The sequence below is a fragment of the Octopus bimaculoides genome, chromosome 2 (genome assembly GCF_046866305.1).
Source record: "Octopus bimaculoides isolate indiv1 chromosome 2, ASM4686630v1, whole genome shotgun sequence".
Taxonomy (NCBI): Eukaryota; Metazoa; Mollusca; class Cephalopoda; order Octopoda; family Octopodidae; genus Octopus; species Octopus bimaculoides.
The window spans coordinates 157456646-157475754 of NC_142929.1; the positions used below are offsets into that span (position 1 = coordinate 157456646).

Below are 19109 nucleotides of genomic sequence, written 5' to 3' on the forward strand. Positions count from 1 at the left end.
TACTCTACTGTCTAAAAAGTGAAAGGCTATATTGGATAACAGTTATAGATACACTGAAGTAAAAAAAAAAAATAAAAAGACTGGTATTTGAAGGGAACTACATGGTCAAGGCTAGAATGCCTTTTGATCATGCCAGCTCTGTTGGGGTTAATATGGGGTTAAACAGTGTCTCTCAACCTGTTAGAAGTAGTAGTCACAACACCCTCAAACACACCCTATATTAAAAAAAGGACACAATGACTAATGCAGTGTGGAGACATTCCTGAAAAGGTGGGATAGCCATGGCTTGAATGCCTTTAATCCTAAGTCAGTTCTGATCAAGTAGAAAGATTAAACAGCAGCAGCTAGTTATTGTTAATAATTTTGTGCTCACTTATCCTTATTTTATAAAGTATGTTTATTTTATTTTTCATCAGGTGAAGTTCTGGGATTTGAAAACCTAGTTTATAGTGTCTTTGAATTTGTATTGGGTCTTTTGGAGACTGTGCGCTTTCGAGCTACCGTAAGAAAGTCATGTAATGAAATATTATATTACATGATACTCTACATGCAAATCACAGAGGATCAAGTATGTAACTTCTTTTTCTTTAAGTTTTATTTATTTATTGCATCATATTGTGAGTTGAATGGGTTTTGGAATGGGGGATTTAAACATTAATTATATTTTTTGTGTGTGTGTAATACCTTAGTTGAAAGTCCTACTGCATGGTACCAAGACAGGTCAGAAGAAATTATATTCTTTCAAGAGGTCTGAGTGAATGCTAGCAATAAAGTGGACTCTGCTAAAGGCAGCAAAGGACTGGAGTTTTATTAAACCAGGTGACCACTTAAGTTGAAGAATGATGGATTTCTATAGTTACCAACTATCAAATGTTAACTAAAAATGCTGCCATGCAGTTGCAGAGCAGATTCTTTGGCCACATAACCAAAGCTGCACCCTGGTGTTACAATGTTTTATTTGGCTCTGAAGTTCACCACTGATGTTAGCTATAGGCATGTAGGTCAAATTTCACTGCCTTCATAATCATTTCAGCGTCTGCTATCGCGTCTAATAATAGAGGTATACACATCGATACATTAAACTGACAGTTTTGTTGGTATTCATTCTTTTAAAAGTAATGTAATCAGTGCTGTGTAAACAGTGTAATATTTAACATGTGATGGTGTTTTTGTTTGGTTTTACTTTTTTTCCCATCTAAAGTGGCTTCCACAAAGGCAGGTAAATGCTACTGTAGCTCCTTGCCCTTAGAGGAATCATAGTTTGGGACACTTAGTATTTCTGTGAAGGTAGGAATACTATTGCTGATATATAAATGTTCTGCATCATATCCAAAAGGTTCGACTGATTGACACTAATTCACTCAATAACATGGCACACTGTCACAAGGTTTCCTCCTTTTGCATTTTGACCACTGACTGCAACTGCTTCTCTGATCAAGTTAAGTGCCTAATTTCTCCACACAAGCCTACTCATCTCTCCTCATTCTTATCCTTTCACCCCAGATACCCCTGCACAAAACATTTTGTCCACTCCTTTCTCTCCAGAACAAATCTTTGGAAATCCCTTCTCTCTCCTTTTCCTGCTAACGTTACCAGTGTCGCCTTCCTGGCACTTGTGCCGCAGCTTCGCGTTCCTGGCACGTGAAAAGTCATTCGAGCGAGATTGTTGCCAGTGCCGCTGGACTGGCTCCTGTGCAGGTTGCCTTCGTGCTGGTGGCACGTAAAAGCACCCAATACACTCTCAGAGTGGTTGGCGTCAGGAAGGGCATCCAGCTGTAGAAACTCTGCCAAATCAGATTGGAGCCTGGTGTAGCCATCTGGTTCACCAGTCCTCAGTCAAATCGTCCAACCCATGCTAGCATAGAAAGCGGATGTTAAACAATGATGATGATGATGTTGACATCGAATGTTCAAAACAAGACATGCCCCACATCAATTTTACATGACAGGCTGCACATGCAAAGTTTAGACGCTTACCTCCTCCTCTTAACCAATTTTTTTTTTTAGCTGAGTGAACAACAAAGCCAATACTGCAGGTTAGATACCGTATGATAATGCTTATGTTGTGCTATTGTATATTCTTCAATTCGAAGTGTCATAGATGTGACTAATTTTCTCTTACACGCAGCTCCTTTTACCATTTTAAATAGGTGCGGCTATGGAGTGGTGATCCTGATCAGTTTGTGGAAGATGAAGATGATGATACATTTTCCTATTCTGTTAGGATATCTGCACAAGATCTGTTGTTGGTTGGTTTTCCTACTTGTAATTATTTTCTTGAAATGTTCTTTAATTATGTTTCTGCTAACAATGTGTAACTTACCATTATATTATCACTCTAAAATATAAACTAAGTTCCTTCAATCCTCTTTTCTGTTGCAACTTGTTAAGCATAAACTATGTTCCCTCCTTTTTATTCATTTTCTCTTTCCTGTTTAACTGCAGCCTTTTCCTTTTCTGTCTCTTCTTTTGTCTCTTTCTTCCCCATTTCCTCCTCTACTGTCCCCTTTTGATCTTTCCCCTCTCTCTCTCTCTCTCTCTCTCTCTCTTTGTTTTTCTATATATTGTTTCCCTTCCTTTACAGTCCCTTGCTGCTGAGTTTCCTAATGAAAGTGCCCCAGCGCTATGTCAAGCCTTTACCCAACACATACAACAGGCAGAGCTTGACAAAAATGCTGGTAATCCCAATTGGTAGGAATTAAAATTTTTTCTTTTTATTTAAACCATATTGAGAGTAAATGATCAGTTGACATACTGACCACCTAAAATCATGATTTTGAATTCTGCTTATATAACTGTTTGCATGTAATGTACACTGTCCCTGTCTTTTTATATCTGGTATGCTTGGACTATTGAGTACGTACAAACATCCATAAATTTAGTCATGCAGTTGGTTGAGGCTTGGCTCACACCAACGCTTGAGTATGACTTGCATTATGGCATTGCTCACATTTACATAGCATTAATATTATTACTATTAATGTACTAAGATTCACTAATTACACTAACTATTATCTCATAAATGTGCAATTCTATGTCTCTCTCTTACCCTTATTACAATACCCTCAGCTCACAAACCAGTCATCTGTATACTTTTTCTACTCAGGCCCACTTGTCTTTCTTCCTCTATTCTTTTATTAAACACTTTGCCCAATCCCTCTCTCCAGAACTGAACTACTCTCAATGTATATTTTTACTACCATTATCAGTGTCTAAATGCTCCTACTGCACATCTTCATTAGTTCTGGAAGAGCCTACAACAGGTACGGACATTGTTGCTCCTCCTCTGACTAACTTATGAAACAATAACATACGAAGACAATTTACATTTTGTTTAACCTTGTTCTTACAGGTGGAAAGTTCACGAGTCATGTCTGTTGGCTTTAGGCAGTGTTCGTAATCTATTTGTTGATTATTTGAAAAAAGGGAAACTACAGTTTGACATCAAACACTTTATTGAATCTGTGATCCTTGCAGATATGGCAGCTGAGTCAGGTAACTTTCATATATTCTTTGCTTCATCGTTATTGTATATTCTTATTTGTTACATCTTCTCTCTTAAAATTCTACTTTCTTTCTAAAATATGCAAATATTGGGGTAGATTCCTTGGGCACTTCCTCTATAGGGTCCTATCAGAAGCAACTGTCATTACACTTTCTTGGTTTACCCCTAGGTCTCCTCCTAGTTGGCTTGGATAGAAGAATCCATCTTGTGATTCTTTCCTGCAACATTCTAATCACATGTCCATAGTACTAGATTAAAACTTCTATTTGTAGAAATGTCTGAGGAAAGACTTTAATTTGTAGAAATGTCTGAGGAAAGATTTTGGTTGTTGTTCTTGAGATTTTCTTGGCTGATTTGAATTTGGGTTGAGATGTTGACTACTGTTAACCCATTTGATAAAAACTCAGACATTATGACAAGTGATATTAAATGATGATAACCTGTGATTAACTATGTGTAAAGTATATGTAAAGAATGAAATTATCGTTAAATTATTTTAGACACTCTTTGTTCTAAATATTTGACATCTTTTTATATTTTTACCTCTCTGTAGTGTCACCGTTCTTGATTGGTCGTTGTCTTTGGACTGGCAGTAGATTTGCTGCAGTCATGGATAACGAAACAATGGACAAGTGAGTATTCTTTAATGTTTTGCATGAATGTAAGAATGGCAGTTCTGTTTGCTACTTTGTTATTTTTTAAAATGATAAAAATTTTGTAAATACATCAAAGCTTTTCAAAAATGTCTTTCATATCCTGTCATTTGTATATTGCACTTATTTTTTAATACTTCTGTATATCTTATTTCTTTACTGCCCACAAGGGGCTACACACAGCGGACAAACAAGGACACAAACAGATTAAGTCAATTGTACCAAGTCCAGTGCATAACTGGTACTTATTTAATTGACCCTGAAAGGATGAAAGGCAAAGTCAACCTCGGCGGAATTTGAACTCAGAACATAGCGGCAGACGAAATACTGCTAAGCATTTTGTCCAGTGTGCTAACGTTTCTGCCAGCTCGCCACCTTCTGTATATCTGATTGTAAATAGCAACAAAGATTAATGATTAGTTTTGTGAACTTACTAGTTGAGTGAGAAGTTCTTGCAAATTTCTATCTTAATGTATTATGTGGAGATGGAGAACCACTTTAACTGCTTTGTCAACTGAAACAATCTTGTAATCTAGAAGATGGATTTTTGTTTCAGTGACAAAATGTCCAATAGTTGTTATAAAGATTGTCATAGGAATATTAAATATGAAACATTTTATCAATACAAGGCTTATGTATTGGCAGAATTGCTTCTACATGGTGACTCCATTTCTTAGAAACAATAGCTATATATGTGTCTCTTAAATATTCCTTAAGACCTTAGGCATTGGATTCTGTAGTCCTATAAATGCCATGTCAGAATGAATGGTAGAATGGTAAGCTTGGTCACAGCTCTGGAATGTCTGTGATCATTGGGACTGACTTGAGCTGAACAACAAATCTGATATTGCTTTGCTTTCAGACAACATCTTGTTTCTTACATCCAGCAAGTAATGAGAAAGCTTCAGGAATATTCCAATAAAATGCTTAATTTCTCAAAGTGACAGTATATATATTTGTACACTGTTGATATTTATTTGTTGCTTTTTTTAAGGTGGTGAGCTGGCAGAATCATTAGCATGCTGGGCAGAATGCTTAACAGTATTTTGTCCGTCTGTACATTCTGAGTTCAAATTCTGCCAAGGTCCACTTTGCCTTTCATCCTTTCAGTCGATGAAATAAGTACCAGTTGAGCCCTGGGGGTTGATGTAATCAACTTACTACCTCCCCTAAACTTGCTGATGTGTCAAAACTTGAAACCAATATTTATTTATTTGTTTGTTTTTATTATGTCAATTTAAAGTCATTTTTTTTTTTTTAATTTTGTTAGATTTCTGCAGGCTACCATGACTGGTTTACATCCCAATCAACCAGCTAGTGTTAGAATTTCTGCTGTTAGAGCAGTCTTTGGATTTTGTGAACATCTAAAGAACACTGGCACCACACAGCTTTTGTTCAACTTCCTCCCAAACATCATGGAAGGTCTTCTCACAATTACAACACAGTTTTCGTCGAATGTTTTAGCACTTACGTTGGAAACTCTTATACTTGTGTTGGCAGTGAGTACTTTATTATTTAGTCTGTGTTGCTTGAATTGGATTCTAAGTGGTATTAAGGCTTGCTTTTTTTTTTTTAATGACTTATGGGAATAAGGGGTCTCTGACTGACAGGAAGGAAGAAGAAATTTCTTCAAACTGGAGTCTTGGCTCAAATGCTTGCAATAGGTTGGGCCCTCATAGTGGCACCTATGCAACAGAATATATCTACCACCCCAAAATATGAACAATCCTCCTAACAGGCTTCCACAGTCTGTCTACCAAATTTCAATCAAGGCTTTGCTCATTTTGAAACTATTGTAAAAATTTGGTCAAGGTGCTCTGCAGTGACATTGAACCCAAAATCACATAGTTGCAAAGTGAACTTCTTAACTACACATTCTTGTTTGTGCCCAATTTCAATAAAAAATACAGTTTTAATCTATTTAATTTGCTTGTTCAACCCTATAGAATAAAGTTTGATCTTGGAGATATAACAATTAATATAAAATATTTTTAAAAAGGTTATTTTAAAATTATTTTGCTTTCACTGCTTACTCTTATATTTTGATTCCTTTGAAAATTTAACACCTACAAAAATAGGAATATTCCATAGATTTTTTAAAACTGGTAAAAGTTCTTAGTGCTTGACATTGAAACAGGCTGTATCCAGTTTCCACTATGATATTACTACAAACTTTCTGCATCAATGTCTGTTAACACATTGTCTCTTTGCTGTGATTTGGTGAGAGTTTATCTGCCATACAGTGACCAAGAACCTCTCATCAATTGTTTGAGATGAACATCAACTACATTAGCACCTGTATGTGGTTAAGCAGTTTACTTAATCTTATGGTTTTAGGTTCAGTCCCACTGTCTGGCAACTTGGACATGTCTTCTATTGTAGCGCTGGGTTGACCAATGACTTGAGTGAATTTGGTAGATAGAACCTGAATGAAACTCATTGTGTGTGCGTGTATATTTCTGTGTGAATGTTTACAACAAACACTGAGCTGTGGCGTTTAATGACATTTCCTGTCTACATATTAACTGCTTGCCCATTGTTTTAGGATACTTTGGAATAAAAAAGGGAAACTCTTGACTTGAAAAATATGTTGGTGACAGAAAGAGCATCCAGCTGTAAAAATCATGCCTTTATGTCTAGCACATGCTAGCATGGATTAACAGGCATTAATCAAATGAACAAATTCAGAAAAGCAACATGTGGAAGAGATAAATTTATTTAAATTTAAAAATTGCCAAGCAAATACAATTCTGAAAAAAATCATTAATTTAATTTTGATCATTCCAAATTTTTACCTGGCAAACACTTAGTTTTTCACACAAAACCCATATTCTCTTGTGTTTTCTGTTATACTCAGCTCTGCTTCTCTATTTCAGATTGATGATAATTTTACAGCTAGTGTAGAGTGTAAAGTCACTCCATTAACCATTGCAGTTTTCCTCAAATATAGTAGTGGTACGTATTCATTCTTTTTCCTTGGCTGTTTCTTTTTAATACTTTTTAAAGTTATTATCATCAGGTGTGGCTATATGGTTAAGAAGCTTGCTTGTATATTATACTTAGGCACAAGCCTGGAGTTCAGTCCCACTGCATGGCAACTGTGTGCTAGTATATCCCCAGGCCAACCCAAATCTTGTGAATGGGCCCCAGGCCAACCCAAATCTTGTGAACAAAAACTGAAAGAATTTTGTTGTGTGTACGTGTACCCTTGCTTAGACATCTTGTGATAGTTGTCATACTACAAGTGAGGTTGTTTGTTTCCAATCTTACATGAGAAGCTAGTCTATCTGTGGGAAAATTTAGAACTGAATTTGTATTTTGTACTTTTTCTATTTAATAATGCAATTTTTACAGGGTCCCAATGGGCTAATTATTCACTGAATTTCTGACAATAGTGACAAGGGAGTGTTTGTAACTTGATGCAAGAAATTTTGAAAAGCATCAGTTTTCCATTTTTCTCACCAATATATTCCAAGATATTTGCATGCATGTCTTTCATACGTTCTCTTTCCCCTGCTGACTTTGAGTCGGATGGGATTTTTGGAAGTGTCCCTCTGGACACTAACGCTTTCAATTGCCTCCCTTGACTCTTGTGCATGAATATAATATACATAGGGCTTTTTTAGTTTTTGCCTACCAAATTTCTCTCGAAATATATTGAACGACCCAAGGCTATAATTGTAAACACTTACTCAAGGGAAGGAATCCAACTCAGCCACATGGTTGCAAAGTGAGTCTCTTACCTACCCAGCCATACCTACAAACATGGTTTGTTGAAAGTTTGCCATCATTATATAATAACCAGCGCTTGACTATTCTAGAAATAGCAGTTAAATTACTCACAAGTCACATGTTGCTATGTATTGCCAATATTGCTAAAAAAGCAATACATTCAATATGTACAACCGGAACACTTTTGATTGTAGGTTCGAGGACTGACCTGAAGATAAACAGTAATGTCACACAAGATATTTCTTTAAAATCAAGAATATATTAACAAATCTTGGTGACTAATTAATTACACTAGAGTTATGTAACATTAATACAATGGCCAAGTAGTCATGGTGCTGGACTACAGACCACACCATTTTGAATTCTGTTGCTACTATGTTTGTGTTATCACTGCTTTGGTTTGTTACAATTAAAAAGAAAATCTATTTCACTTGTTGTTTCTTAGTTGAGTAGTAGTAGTAGGAAGAAAAACATACAGCTGTAAAAATAACAACTCCAATAAACTATTTTGTATTGTGCCGGTGGCACATAAAAGCACCCACTACACTCTCGGAGTGGTTGGCGTTAGGAAGGGCATCCAGCTGTAGAAACTCTGCCAAATCAGATTGGAGCCTGGTGTAGCCATCTGGTTCACCAGTCTTCAGTCAAATCATCCAACCCATGCGAGCATGGAAAGCAGACGATAAACGATGATGATGTATATGGAATAAGATTTCTGAGCTAGACACACACTCTGATATTTTGAGGGTGGGGTGTGACAGGCAGGGCATCCAAACATAGAAAATCTACCTTGACAAATTCCATCTGACCTTTGCAAGCTTGGAAAAGCAGACATTAAATGGTAACAATGATGATTTTTTTTCAATTTTACAGATATTCTTAAACAATGGAAGTGTCTTAGTTGAAAATCTTGTTTGTCTGTGGTCATTCTGGGGCACAACCTTGAAGAATATGAGTTGGACGGTGCTTACTCTATTGGTTCTGATTAATGAACTGCTAAGTTATGGGGGATGTAAACACACTAGCACCTCCTGTCAAGCAGTGGTAAGACACACGCATGTTAGCATCTGTTGTCCATGTTGGCATGGATTGGATGGTTTGACCAGGGCTAGAAGGCTGTACCAGACTCCGGTCTGTTTTGGCATGGTTTCTACGGCTGGATGCCCTTCCTAGTGTCAACCACTCCAAGAGTGTAATGGGTGCTTTTAAGTGTCATTTGCATGACACTGGTATCTGTCACGACTGCAGTTTTACTTGGCTTGATGGGTCTTCTTCTCAATCACAGCATAATACCAAATAGACTCAGTCATTGACTTCGTGAGGCTCAACATTTGATGCCCAGCATAATGCCAAATGGTTTCGGTTCTTGCCTCTGTGGGGCCCAACGCTTGAAAGGTGCTTTTATGTGCCACTGGCACAGATGCCATTTGCGCAACACCGGTATCTGCCACGACTACAATTTTACTTGGCTTGATGGGTCTTCTCAAGCACAACATAATGCCAAAGGTCTTGGTCATTGCCTCTGTGAGACTTGATATTCAATTTACCTCCATGACGCTCAGCGCTCAAAAGGTGCTTTTTGTATGCTACCTGCATGGGTGATGGTTACGTGACACCAACATCAGCCACAACTGCGATTTCACTTGACAGGTCTTCTCAAGCACAGCATATCACCAAAGCCTCTGTGGACCCAAAGTTCGGAGATCATGCTTCACAAAATCATCCCATTTCCTGGGTCTAGCTCTACCAAAGCTCCCTCCACAATTAGGAATCAACACTTCTTTACACAGCTGTCCTCATTCATACACATCACATGACCATACAGCGCATTTGTCTCTCTTGCACACTTCATCTGATGCCTCTTATGCCTAACTTTACTCTCAAGATGCTTGCATTCTGTAGAACATGCACACTGGCATTGCATATCCAGCAAAGCATGCTGGCTTCATATTATATATATTATAAATTTGATGGGCTTCTTTCAGCTTCCAACTACCAAATCCTCATAAGGCTTTACTTGGCTCAAGGCTTTAGTTGATGACTCTCAAGATTCCATGCAGTGGGACTTAACCTGGAACCATTTGGTTGAGGAGCAAACTTATTACACAGCCATACCTGAGCCTAATAATCTTGACATTATATAATTTTTTTTTTTTTTTTTTTTTTTTTTTTTGCATTTTTGTGTGTTTTTTATGCCTGTCTGTTGCTTTCTCTTTTATTTGTATCTGCTAAATTTGAGATTTTTGTATTTTCGATTTCTTTTTTTCTTTATTCAGACCCATTAATTGTCAGTTTGGTGGAGGATATGGTAAAAGTTTTGGCTGAAAATGCCCACTGTACTACCCCTTTACAGCAGCGTCTCTTACCAACCTTGATAAGTATATTTCAGGCTTCACCTGACAAAGTTCCTCCTGGTTTGCCTGCAGTAAGTACTCTTACTATTCATAATGCTTCATATATTTTTTATTATATACATATATGTATACACACATTTATATATATACTAGCAGAGATACCCGGCTTTGCTTGGGATGAAAATGGCATAGATTTTATTGCTTTACTTGTTTCTGTCATGTGACTGCGGCCGTGGTAGAGCACCGCCGTTGGTTGAAGAAATCAACCACAGGATTTATTGTTTGTAAGCCTAGTAGTCATTGTGTCAGTGTTTTTTACCAAACCGCTAAGTTACGGGAATGTAAACACAGCAACATCAGTTGTCAAGCAATGATGGGGGTACAAACCCAAGATACAGGCACACACATATATACAAGTCTTCTTTTAGTTTCCGAGTAAGAAATCCACTCAAGATTTTGTTCAGCCTGAGGCTATAGTAAGCATATATATATATATATATATATATATATATAAATATATATATGCTTTCGGTACAAATGGCTTTATTATAGGGTGCCGTATTTTACAATCATGTAAATAATAATAATGGTATTTTTATATAAGCTTAAAGCTTATGCTGTTCACCGTGCGTTAATAACAAACGTGATTAGGACAAATATCCGTCAATTGTAAATAATGTGCAAATAAAAGGTTGACATGTTGTTAGAGATCCAGATTGTTATCTGTACCTGTCCAGTTTGTCTTAATGTTGTTGCCAGTGCCCCTGGACTGGCTTGTGCGGGTGGCACATAAAAGACACCATTTCGAGCGTGGCCGTTGCCAGTATCGCCTGACTGGCTTTCGTGCAGGTGACACGTAAAAGCACCTACTACACTCTCTGAGTGGTTGGCGTTAGGAAGGGCATCCAGCTGTAGAAACTCTGCCAAATTTAGATTGGAGCCTGGTGTTGCCATCCGGTTTCACCAGTCCTCAGTCAAGTCGTCCAACCCATGCTAGCATGGAAAGCGGACGTTAAACGATGATGATGATGATGATGATGACAGAAGGCAGCAAGCTGGCAGAAATGTTAGCATGCCGGGCAAAATGCTTAGTGGTATTTCACCTATCTTTACATTCTGGGTTCAAATTCCACCAAGGTCAACTTTGCCTTTCATCCTTTTGGGGTAGATAAATTAAGTACCAGTTGCATACTGGGGTTGATCTAATTGACTGGCTCCCTCCCCAAAAATTTCGGGCCTTGTGCCTAGTCTAGAAAAGAATGCTGTATGACAGAAAACATTAATACAACTCAATATTACTTATGAGGGATCAATGTTTTTTTAGCCAGGTTTTCCACCTCTTGTTTTCTATTTTATGGTGGCATTTCTCAATTATGTTTTCTCCAGGCAGCATTAGATGTCCTGCAAATGGTAGTGCGAGGAAGTAAGGCACCATTGAGTGATGCACTAGTCCAAGATTGTTTCCCTGCTTCGGTACAATGTATTTTACAAACAGAGGATAATTCCACTATGCAGGTAAGGAAATAATGGTTTAACATTATTCACATCTCTCTCTCTCTCTCTCTTTTTTTTTTTTTTACCTTGATATGATCACCGTCATTTTTATGCTCATTGTCATCCTAATGTCCAAATTTCCATAGTAGATAATGTAGTTTAGTCTTTTAGAAAGTTGCCTTATTAGATGGAACACAAGATGGTGATATATTGAAAAAATCTCTTGTATTACAATAGCTGCTGCTCTTCTGAACGAGGTAGCTACATACTTTACTTTTTGTGTCCACTCAACACATTAGTTTCTTCTCTCATCACTTCTCTGATTAAATACTCCACTCAATCCTTCTTGTCTTGAGCTGGAATTTTTTCTTAGTTCATGTTTAGTTTTGAAGATATTAATGAATGATCTAACAGAATATGAAGCGTAGTGTGAGAGGACATGCAGAAGTCATAGGCACTGCTCTGCCACCTCTGGCATTTTTCAAATGATTTAGTCAGGAAGAAGGAACTGATGAGATTATGATTGATTTTCATGTTTTTAGCTTGTATAAACCGACATTGGCCACAAAAAGTAACCAGGAAAGATTAGATAAGTGAATATTTAAAAAAAAAAAACATTTGAAAAGACCCTGCTGAAACAAATACTGTTCAATATTATTATGGAGAATTGGGTATCACTGCTACGGTGCCAGGAGTTTAAATGCTTGTGTGACAAATAAACAGATAATACAAAATAATGAAAAGTACATTAAGGTGATGAGATGAGTTTTGAGATGTAAAGCTTATCTGACTGATGCTAATGGGAATTCCAGATTTTATATGAAGTAAAATATTTAGCCATTTCAAAGTTTTGAATATTTATGAGTATTTGTAAATATTTAGGCGTTAGGAAGGGTATCCAGCTGTAGAAACTCTGCCAGATTAGATTGGAGCCTGGTGCAGCCATCTGGTTCGCCAGTCCTCAGTCAAATCGTCCAACCCATGCTAGCATGGAAAGCAGACGTTAAACGATGATGATGACGATTTACTGCTTTATGAAGTAAAGATGATTCTCAAGTAGTAGCACTTCGATTATTTTTGTAGTTTTTCAAGTCTTAGCTTGAAACAAGACAGTTGTCAGTCAAAAGGTTTACTACAGAGATAATTCATTTTATTTGCAGAGTGGTGGAGAGTGTCTCCGAGCATTTGCGTCTGTTGGACTGGATCAACTCATGGTTTGGCAGGATGATCATGGTAAGATATCATTTCCTTCATCTCCATTGTCTGATCTCTATTGTCTTCATCATATCCTGTCAGCTACAAAAAACTTGCACTTGTGCTGAGCAAGATGACATACCACATATACCATGCTATTACCAATGACCTAAAGTTATCAACAGTCACTGTATGTCTACTCCATCAGTCGACCATAGTTTTGGAAGTATGTCCATGGTTCACCCTTCCATGGGTCTGATCTTAGTAACTTGGTTGACAGGCCAAGTTACCATCTATAGATATGCTATTAAAATTTAGCTGAAATAATACTAATCTAACACAAATATCTTCTTTCATGCAGCATTAAAGGTAATGGCTGTTACCTTTTTGTCTCTGATGAAACCTTAAAATATTTAAAGGTATTAAAAATATAAAATAAACAGTTTTCTCTAATCCTTTATTTCTTGTTAATCTTGTGTTGACATGTGCTTTTATTATAACTATTGGGTTGTCTGGAAAATTTGTGCTGATTTTCGAAAAGGTTGTACCTGACTCTAAAATTTGTGGTCTTGTGCCTATGTTAGAAATTGTTTTATATATGTCTATATATATATATTTCTTTGTTTCCCTCCTAATTTAGGTAAAAATGGTTTGTTCTACATCATCCAGGTGATAGCCAAATTACTTGACCCCAAGACTCCTGAGTTTACTGCAACATTTGTTGGCAAACTAGTCTCAGTGATTATCAGTAAAGTTGGTAGTCAGCTTGGAGAAGATCTCGACTTGATGCTTAGGTCTGTCTTGGGCAAAATGCAACGTTCAGAAACTTTATCTGTCATACAGGTAAATAATTTAAGACCAAATTTATATTTGTATTTATTCAATTTTTTTTGCCACACCCCTATTTTTGACGAGAAGGTAATATTGTTTGCAGCCATTCTTTTCTTGCCATGGTGTTGGACAAGTTTTTAACAGTTCAAAAACCTCTTAAATTTATTAAACATGGCAATTTGTCAGCCCCCACTTCAATTCTCAGCCTATTTCCCACCCCAACTTGCAGTTTTCAATCTTCTTTTGATAAATTCTTTAACCTTTACTCTGTTAAATGCAATGCATATTTGTTCACATTGCTTTGAATTAATCATGCAGTGTCTCCTAGCTTTGAGATTTTGACGGTGTGATTGTTTATTTTTAGAAGGCATGACAGGGTAAGTGTGAGAGGCTGGATCTCCTCTGTCTAAATGTAAAACAGGTAGAATGTTTTGGCTGGATATGGTTGGTTTAAATGCTAAAGGGTAAAAAATATACCTCTAATAGTGTGATATACATCAGCTATAAAACATGTCAATACTTCAGATGATAATCCTCATTTAATGTCCTTTTTGCATGTTGGCATTGATGGACATAATTCTCTAGCTTACCACCTCCTATCAAACCATTCCGACCATATCTGCTTTGGCATGGTTTCTATGGCTTGATGCCCTTCCTAATGCCAACCAATTTATAGTACATAGTGTACTGGATGCTTTTTACATGGCACCAGCATTGGTATGGTCACCAAGTAACTTGCAAAGGCTATTTAGCCGCTTTAAACTATATAAAGGGACGGAAACACAAGCGTCTTGCTGCAGAGGAGATACATAAATACCCCAGTCGGAGAGAGAGAGAAATATAGTGGGAGAAAGCCAGAACATACTTGTAAGGTACAGGTGGATGAATGTAAGTAGTAGTGAAGATTGAAGAGGGTGAGTATGGAGGGAGTTCACGAAAGTGCAAAGTGGGAGAGGGGAGAGAAGGAATACAGTAAGTGGTATATTAGGGATCAGAATAAAGCAAGAGAGATGACAAAGTAGCATTGGGCTGCTGAAGCAGTCAGAGATAGATGAGCTGCATGGTGTATGAAGAGAGGTTTGGTTCATTGGGGCGGGGTGTGTGAGTTAAACATGTGGGTGAAATACATAGTGCTTCCAGAACTTAGTTTTGCTGAGGTTGGGCAGTTCTTCCCAAGAACCTTGTATCACCAGACATCTTGGTCCTTTGTCATCTCTTCTATGTGGCTCAACATCTTGAAATCAGCCCTCACCACTTCATCCTGTGTCTTCCAGGGTCTCTCTCTTCCACAGGTTTCATCCACTCTAAGTGATTGGCTCTTTTTTTGATACAACTGTTTTCAATCTCAGCAAAAGAGATGTCAGATTAATTGCATAATATCTGTATATTTAACCTGCCAAAATAGACAAGTGTTAATCTGTGTAGACCTGTGACATCAAAATAATGTTCTTTTAGGTTGATGATCTCTGGTAAAATGTACTGAACATGGCCATGTCTGGGCATGGTGTTTAAAAGTTTGTTTCACGATCATGTGGTTCCTGGATCGATCCCACAATGTGTCACCTTGGAGATGTCTTCTATCATAGCCTTTGTTTGACCTAAGCTTAGTAAGTAAAATTGTTTTGAAAGAAATTGTGCAGAAACCTGTCAGGCTCTACCTATTCTTGTGTAGTAGACTTAATCCAATTTGTTCAATGACAACATAAACACCATGAACTGGCTCTTGCGTGTCTGTTTATCAGAGTCCACTTTGGGTGGTAAGTAGAACTCCAGTTTAAGAATAACTTGATATATCTAAATGTACTGCTTCCTATTACAGCAATTTGTGTTGTGATTTCTCTTTTTTTTTTTAATTATTATCAACTATGTCCTGTCCTTCAGTTCATTATATTACACAAGTTTGAAAAGATATTCTTTTACTTGTTTCAGTCATTTGACTGCAGGCATGCTGGAACACTGCCTTGAAGGATTTTAGTCAAATCGGCCCCAGGACTTTTTTTAAAGCCTAGGACTTATTCTATCAATCTCTTTTACTGAACTGTTAAGTTATGGGGACTAAACACATCAACACTGGCTGTCAAGCAGTGATGGCGGAACAGACACACACACACACATAGATATGTACATATATATATATACAATGGGCTCCTTTCAGGTTTCTGTCTACTAAATCCACTCACGAGACTGGGCAGTCCGAGGCTATAGTAGAAGACACCTGCTCAAGGTGTCCCATAGTGGAACTGAACCCGGAACCATGGGGTTGGAAAGCAAGCTTCTTACCACACAGCCGTCTACATCTATGGAGACTAGACTTTAAGAAGAAAAAAAATTTTTTAAGATTTTTGATGAAATATAAAATCTGAATATGTTTAGGAGATAAACCATGGGCATAAGTACTACAAACATATTTACTGTAAGCAAAATCTCAATATTTCTTGAAGAAAAGTGTTGTGTTATTTTTATTAAATTTTTGGATAGCTATTTCAAAGAAAGGAATGGGAATTGGGGATTATTTGCTAAAATAGATCACTATAAAAGATTAGGAACTAATGATCTATATTCATCTATTTGGTTATCTCTAGCTAGTAGACTTAACTATTTAATTGATATTGTCTATTATCATACTGTTTCTTAATTCAGAGTTTGGTGATGATTTTTGCACATCTCACTCACACACAAATGGAAGCCTTATTGGCATTTCTTTCCAATGTACCTGGACCAACAGGCAAACCAGCATTACATTTTGTTCTTACTGAATGGTGTTCACGCCAGCATCTCTTCTATGGTGCCTATGAAAATAAAGTCAGGTGAGTTCTTTAACAGTTGTTGTCTATCCCCAGGTCGGTTATGAACCAAGAAACCTATATTCAGACCTCTTTTGTTCAGGCATATGTATTGAGTGCTGTATTATCCAGTGTAGCCTATTTTAAAACCTGATTTGAAGAATTGGCTATTTTTAGTCCGTTCAGCCACTCCATTAGTTTTTTTTGTTTGTTCAATTTCACAGTTGCTTTTGCTCAGAAAGCAGTTTGTAAAACTAAAACTTAGGCATTTTGTATGACTAAAACTAATCTTCTGTAATGTAAACTAAGCCACTCAATTGGGAATAGTTTTCATGCATTTGTGTTATACTGCCCATCTTCCAGCACTACATTTGTTTCATGATGCTAGTATGTGTTACCAACTAAGGCAATCCTTTGTCATCTCCCCTGTGAGATGCAACATTTTCAAATCAGTCTTCACCACTTCTCCGGTCTTCTTTAATCTAACCATAGTGCATCAGCAGAGATAAATGTCAGTGTCATGCAAGTCAAGACTGGTCTAAGCTTTATTATCATGTATAGTGTGTGTGTGTTCATTTATTTGAAACTGAAGCTCAATTTCATTAATACTACATGTACTTTTGATACATACATATTAATATTTGTTCTTTGTTTTACAGTATTGTTGCTCTAACCAAACTTCTACAGCATGCTGTTAATACCAATGATACACGTTTTAATGAAATTGAAGTTACTGGAGATGAGATTATTGATGACAGCGGTATTCGAACACGATCCCAAAGAAATAAAAGTAAGTGGATTTTTTTGCATATAATGGTTTTTATTTTAGTGTAATGTTTAATAAAATAATTTTCATTTTCTCTAAACCTCCTTTTAATTTTGGTTACCTTTTTAGTTTTTATTATTAAATGTAACTAACTTTGTGATAAAGCAGTTGACTTTGTAATTGTGTAGCTTCTGGTTCAACTCCACATTGTAATACCTTGGGTTAAATATTTTGTGAATTTTATGTTACTTTGTTCAGCACAACTATTTGCTGTATAGATTCTTTTTATGCAGTTCAGTCTGTTGGAAGCATTCAACTTAGGTTCTTGTCTTGATGTTAACTTCTTCCCGCCTGTCCCATACAGCCTCAAAAAATGGTTGTTGGACTTGAAAATGCTCCTGGTTGAGCCATAAAAAATTAAAATACACAGCTTCAGGTTGACTTGTGGTGAAAGTCATTTACATGTTTCTCTAATATTTTGTGATATTTAAATCCATAAGAGTTCATTTTATAAATGGATGAAAATCAGATGAACTTATTCTGATAATCATTTTATTGGTCTCTACTAATTGTATGGCTGAGTGCTGTGGTTGATATAATGGACTAAAACATTGACGGCTGTGCTCCAGCATAGCCCCAATCCAGTAACTGAAAACAATGAATGATTAAAAGGATATTGAATGTAAGATTGTAGTCATGAGGTTTCTTGGTAAAGTCTGTTAGGTGGTAACTCAAGCCTTATCATTTCCACCTTATTCTAGTTGTAGCAAATGTGCTTCCAAAGATACCATAGATGTTAGGTAGATTAAATATACAAGTTTGGTTGTGTGTTTAAGAAGCATTTTTAATAGGTAAGAGTAAGAATATTAATTCAATTCATTAGAAAGGAAAATTAAAAAGATCTAGACCTTAGTACAAAATGCAGATTCTAACAGGAAAAGTGGTCCAGCCATTTGTAAATATTAACAAAAGGCAAGCTAGATTATTTGGAGGTATGTTGTTCACAATTGAAGAGACTATTAAAAACGTTATAATTAAAGTGCTTTGGTATATTGATTGTAGTAATCTAGACATAATTTAAAGACAAGCAGATTAAATGAAATGATTCGAATTAATGATAGATCAGAATGCCTTAGAAAGTTAATTTCAAGTCATTTTGCAGATTTGTTTAATCCTTACCAACATAAATGAACAAAATTGATAATTATATTTAAATAGGAAATAAAAGCCCAGAGTCTGAGGGAACTAGTGATAAATTGCAAATTAGAATGAATTTATGTCTCATAAAGATGAGAATAGGGATGTTTTGCAAACCACATTTAAAGCTAGTCATTAAAGGAGTAGTTTTCCTTTTTATATGTAACTTAGGAATGTTTAATGTGTATATTGTCTTAAAATAGTTTAGATTTTGTAATATTTTAGTATTTTTTATTTTCATATAATATATTGAATTATAATTTTTTCAATGTATTCTGGTCAGATTAATTAATAAAATATCTTGGCTTTGTTATTCTTAGCTCCAACTCAGTGGACACGGGTACCAGTTTTAGTTAAAATTTACAAACTGATTGTGAATGAACTTTCAAATCAAATGGAAACTAACATGGCAAGCAATATTCCTGATGAAGATGAATTAATTGATGTAAGTATTTTTTTTCTTTCTTTTGTTGACTAGACCCATATAGTTTAAGGTTCAATCCTATTGTGTGGCGTTTGGGGCAGGTTTTTTTTTAATTTTTTAAAAAATTTATATATATATAGGAAGGGCATCCAGCTGTAGAAACTCTGCCAAATCAG

At 36.4% G+C, this 19109-nt stretch overlaps 1 protein-coding gene across 1 annotated transcript in view; it reads left to right on the forward strand.

Moving 5' to 3' along the window:
- The window catches only part of LOC106877043 (importin-9), a 43684-nt gene that overhangs the window by 20377 nt on the left and 4198 nt on the right, over positions 1–19109 (forward strand). The window contains exons 9-22 of the mRNA XM_089347986.1: positions 417–568; positions 2151–2249; positions 2585–2691; positions 3353–3495; positions 4059–4137; positions 5429–5657; positions 7035–7113; positions 10167–10315; positions 11631–11759; positions 12899–12971; positions 13573–13775; positions 16404–16570; positions 17206–17336; positions 18830–18954. Of these exons, the coding sequence (XP_089204112.1) occupies positions 417–568; positions 2151–2249; positions 2585–2691; positions 3353–3495; positions 4059–4137; positions 5429–5657; positions 7035–7113; positions 10167–10315; positions 11631–11759; positions 12899–12971; positions 13573–13775; positions 16404–16570; positions 17206–17336; positions 18830–18954 (1865 nt within the window). The remainder of the gene's footprint in view (positions 1–416; positions 569–2150; positions 2250–2584; positions 2692–3352; positions 3496–4058; positions 4138–5428; positions 5658–7034; positions 7114–10166; positions 10316–11630; positions 11760–12898; positions 12972–13572; positions 13776–16403; positions 16571–17205; positions 17337–18829; positions 18955–19109) is intronic.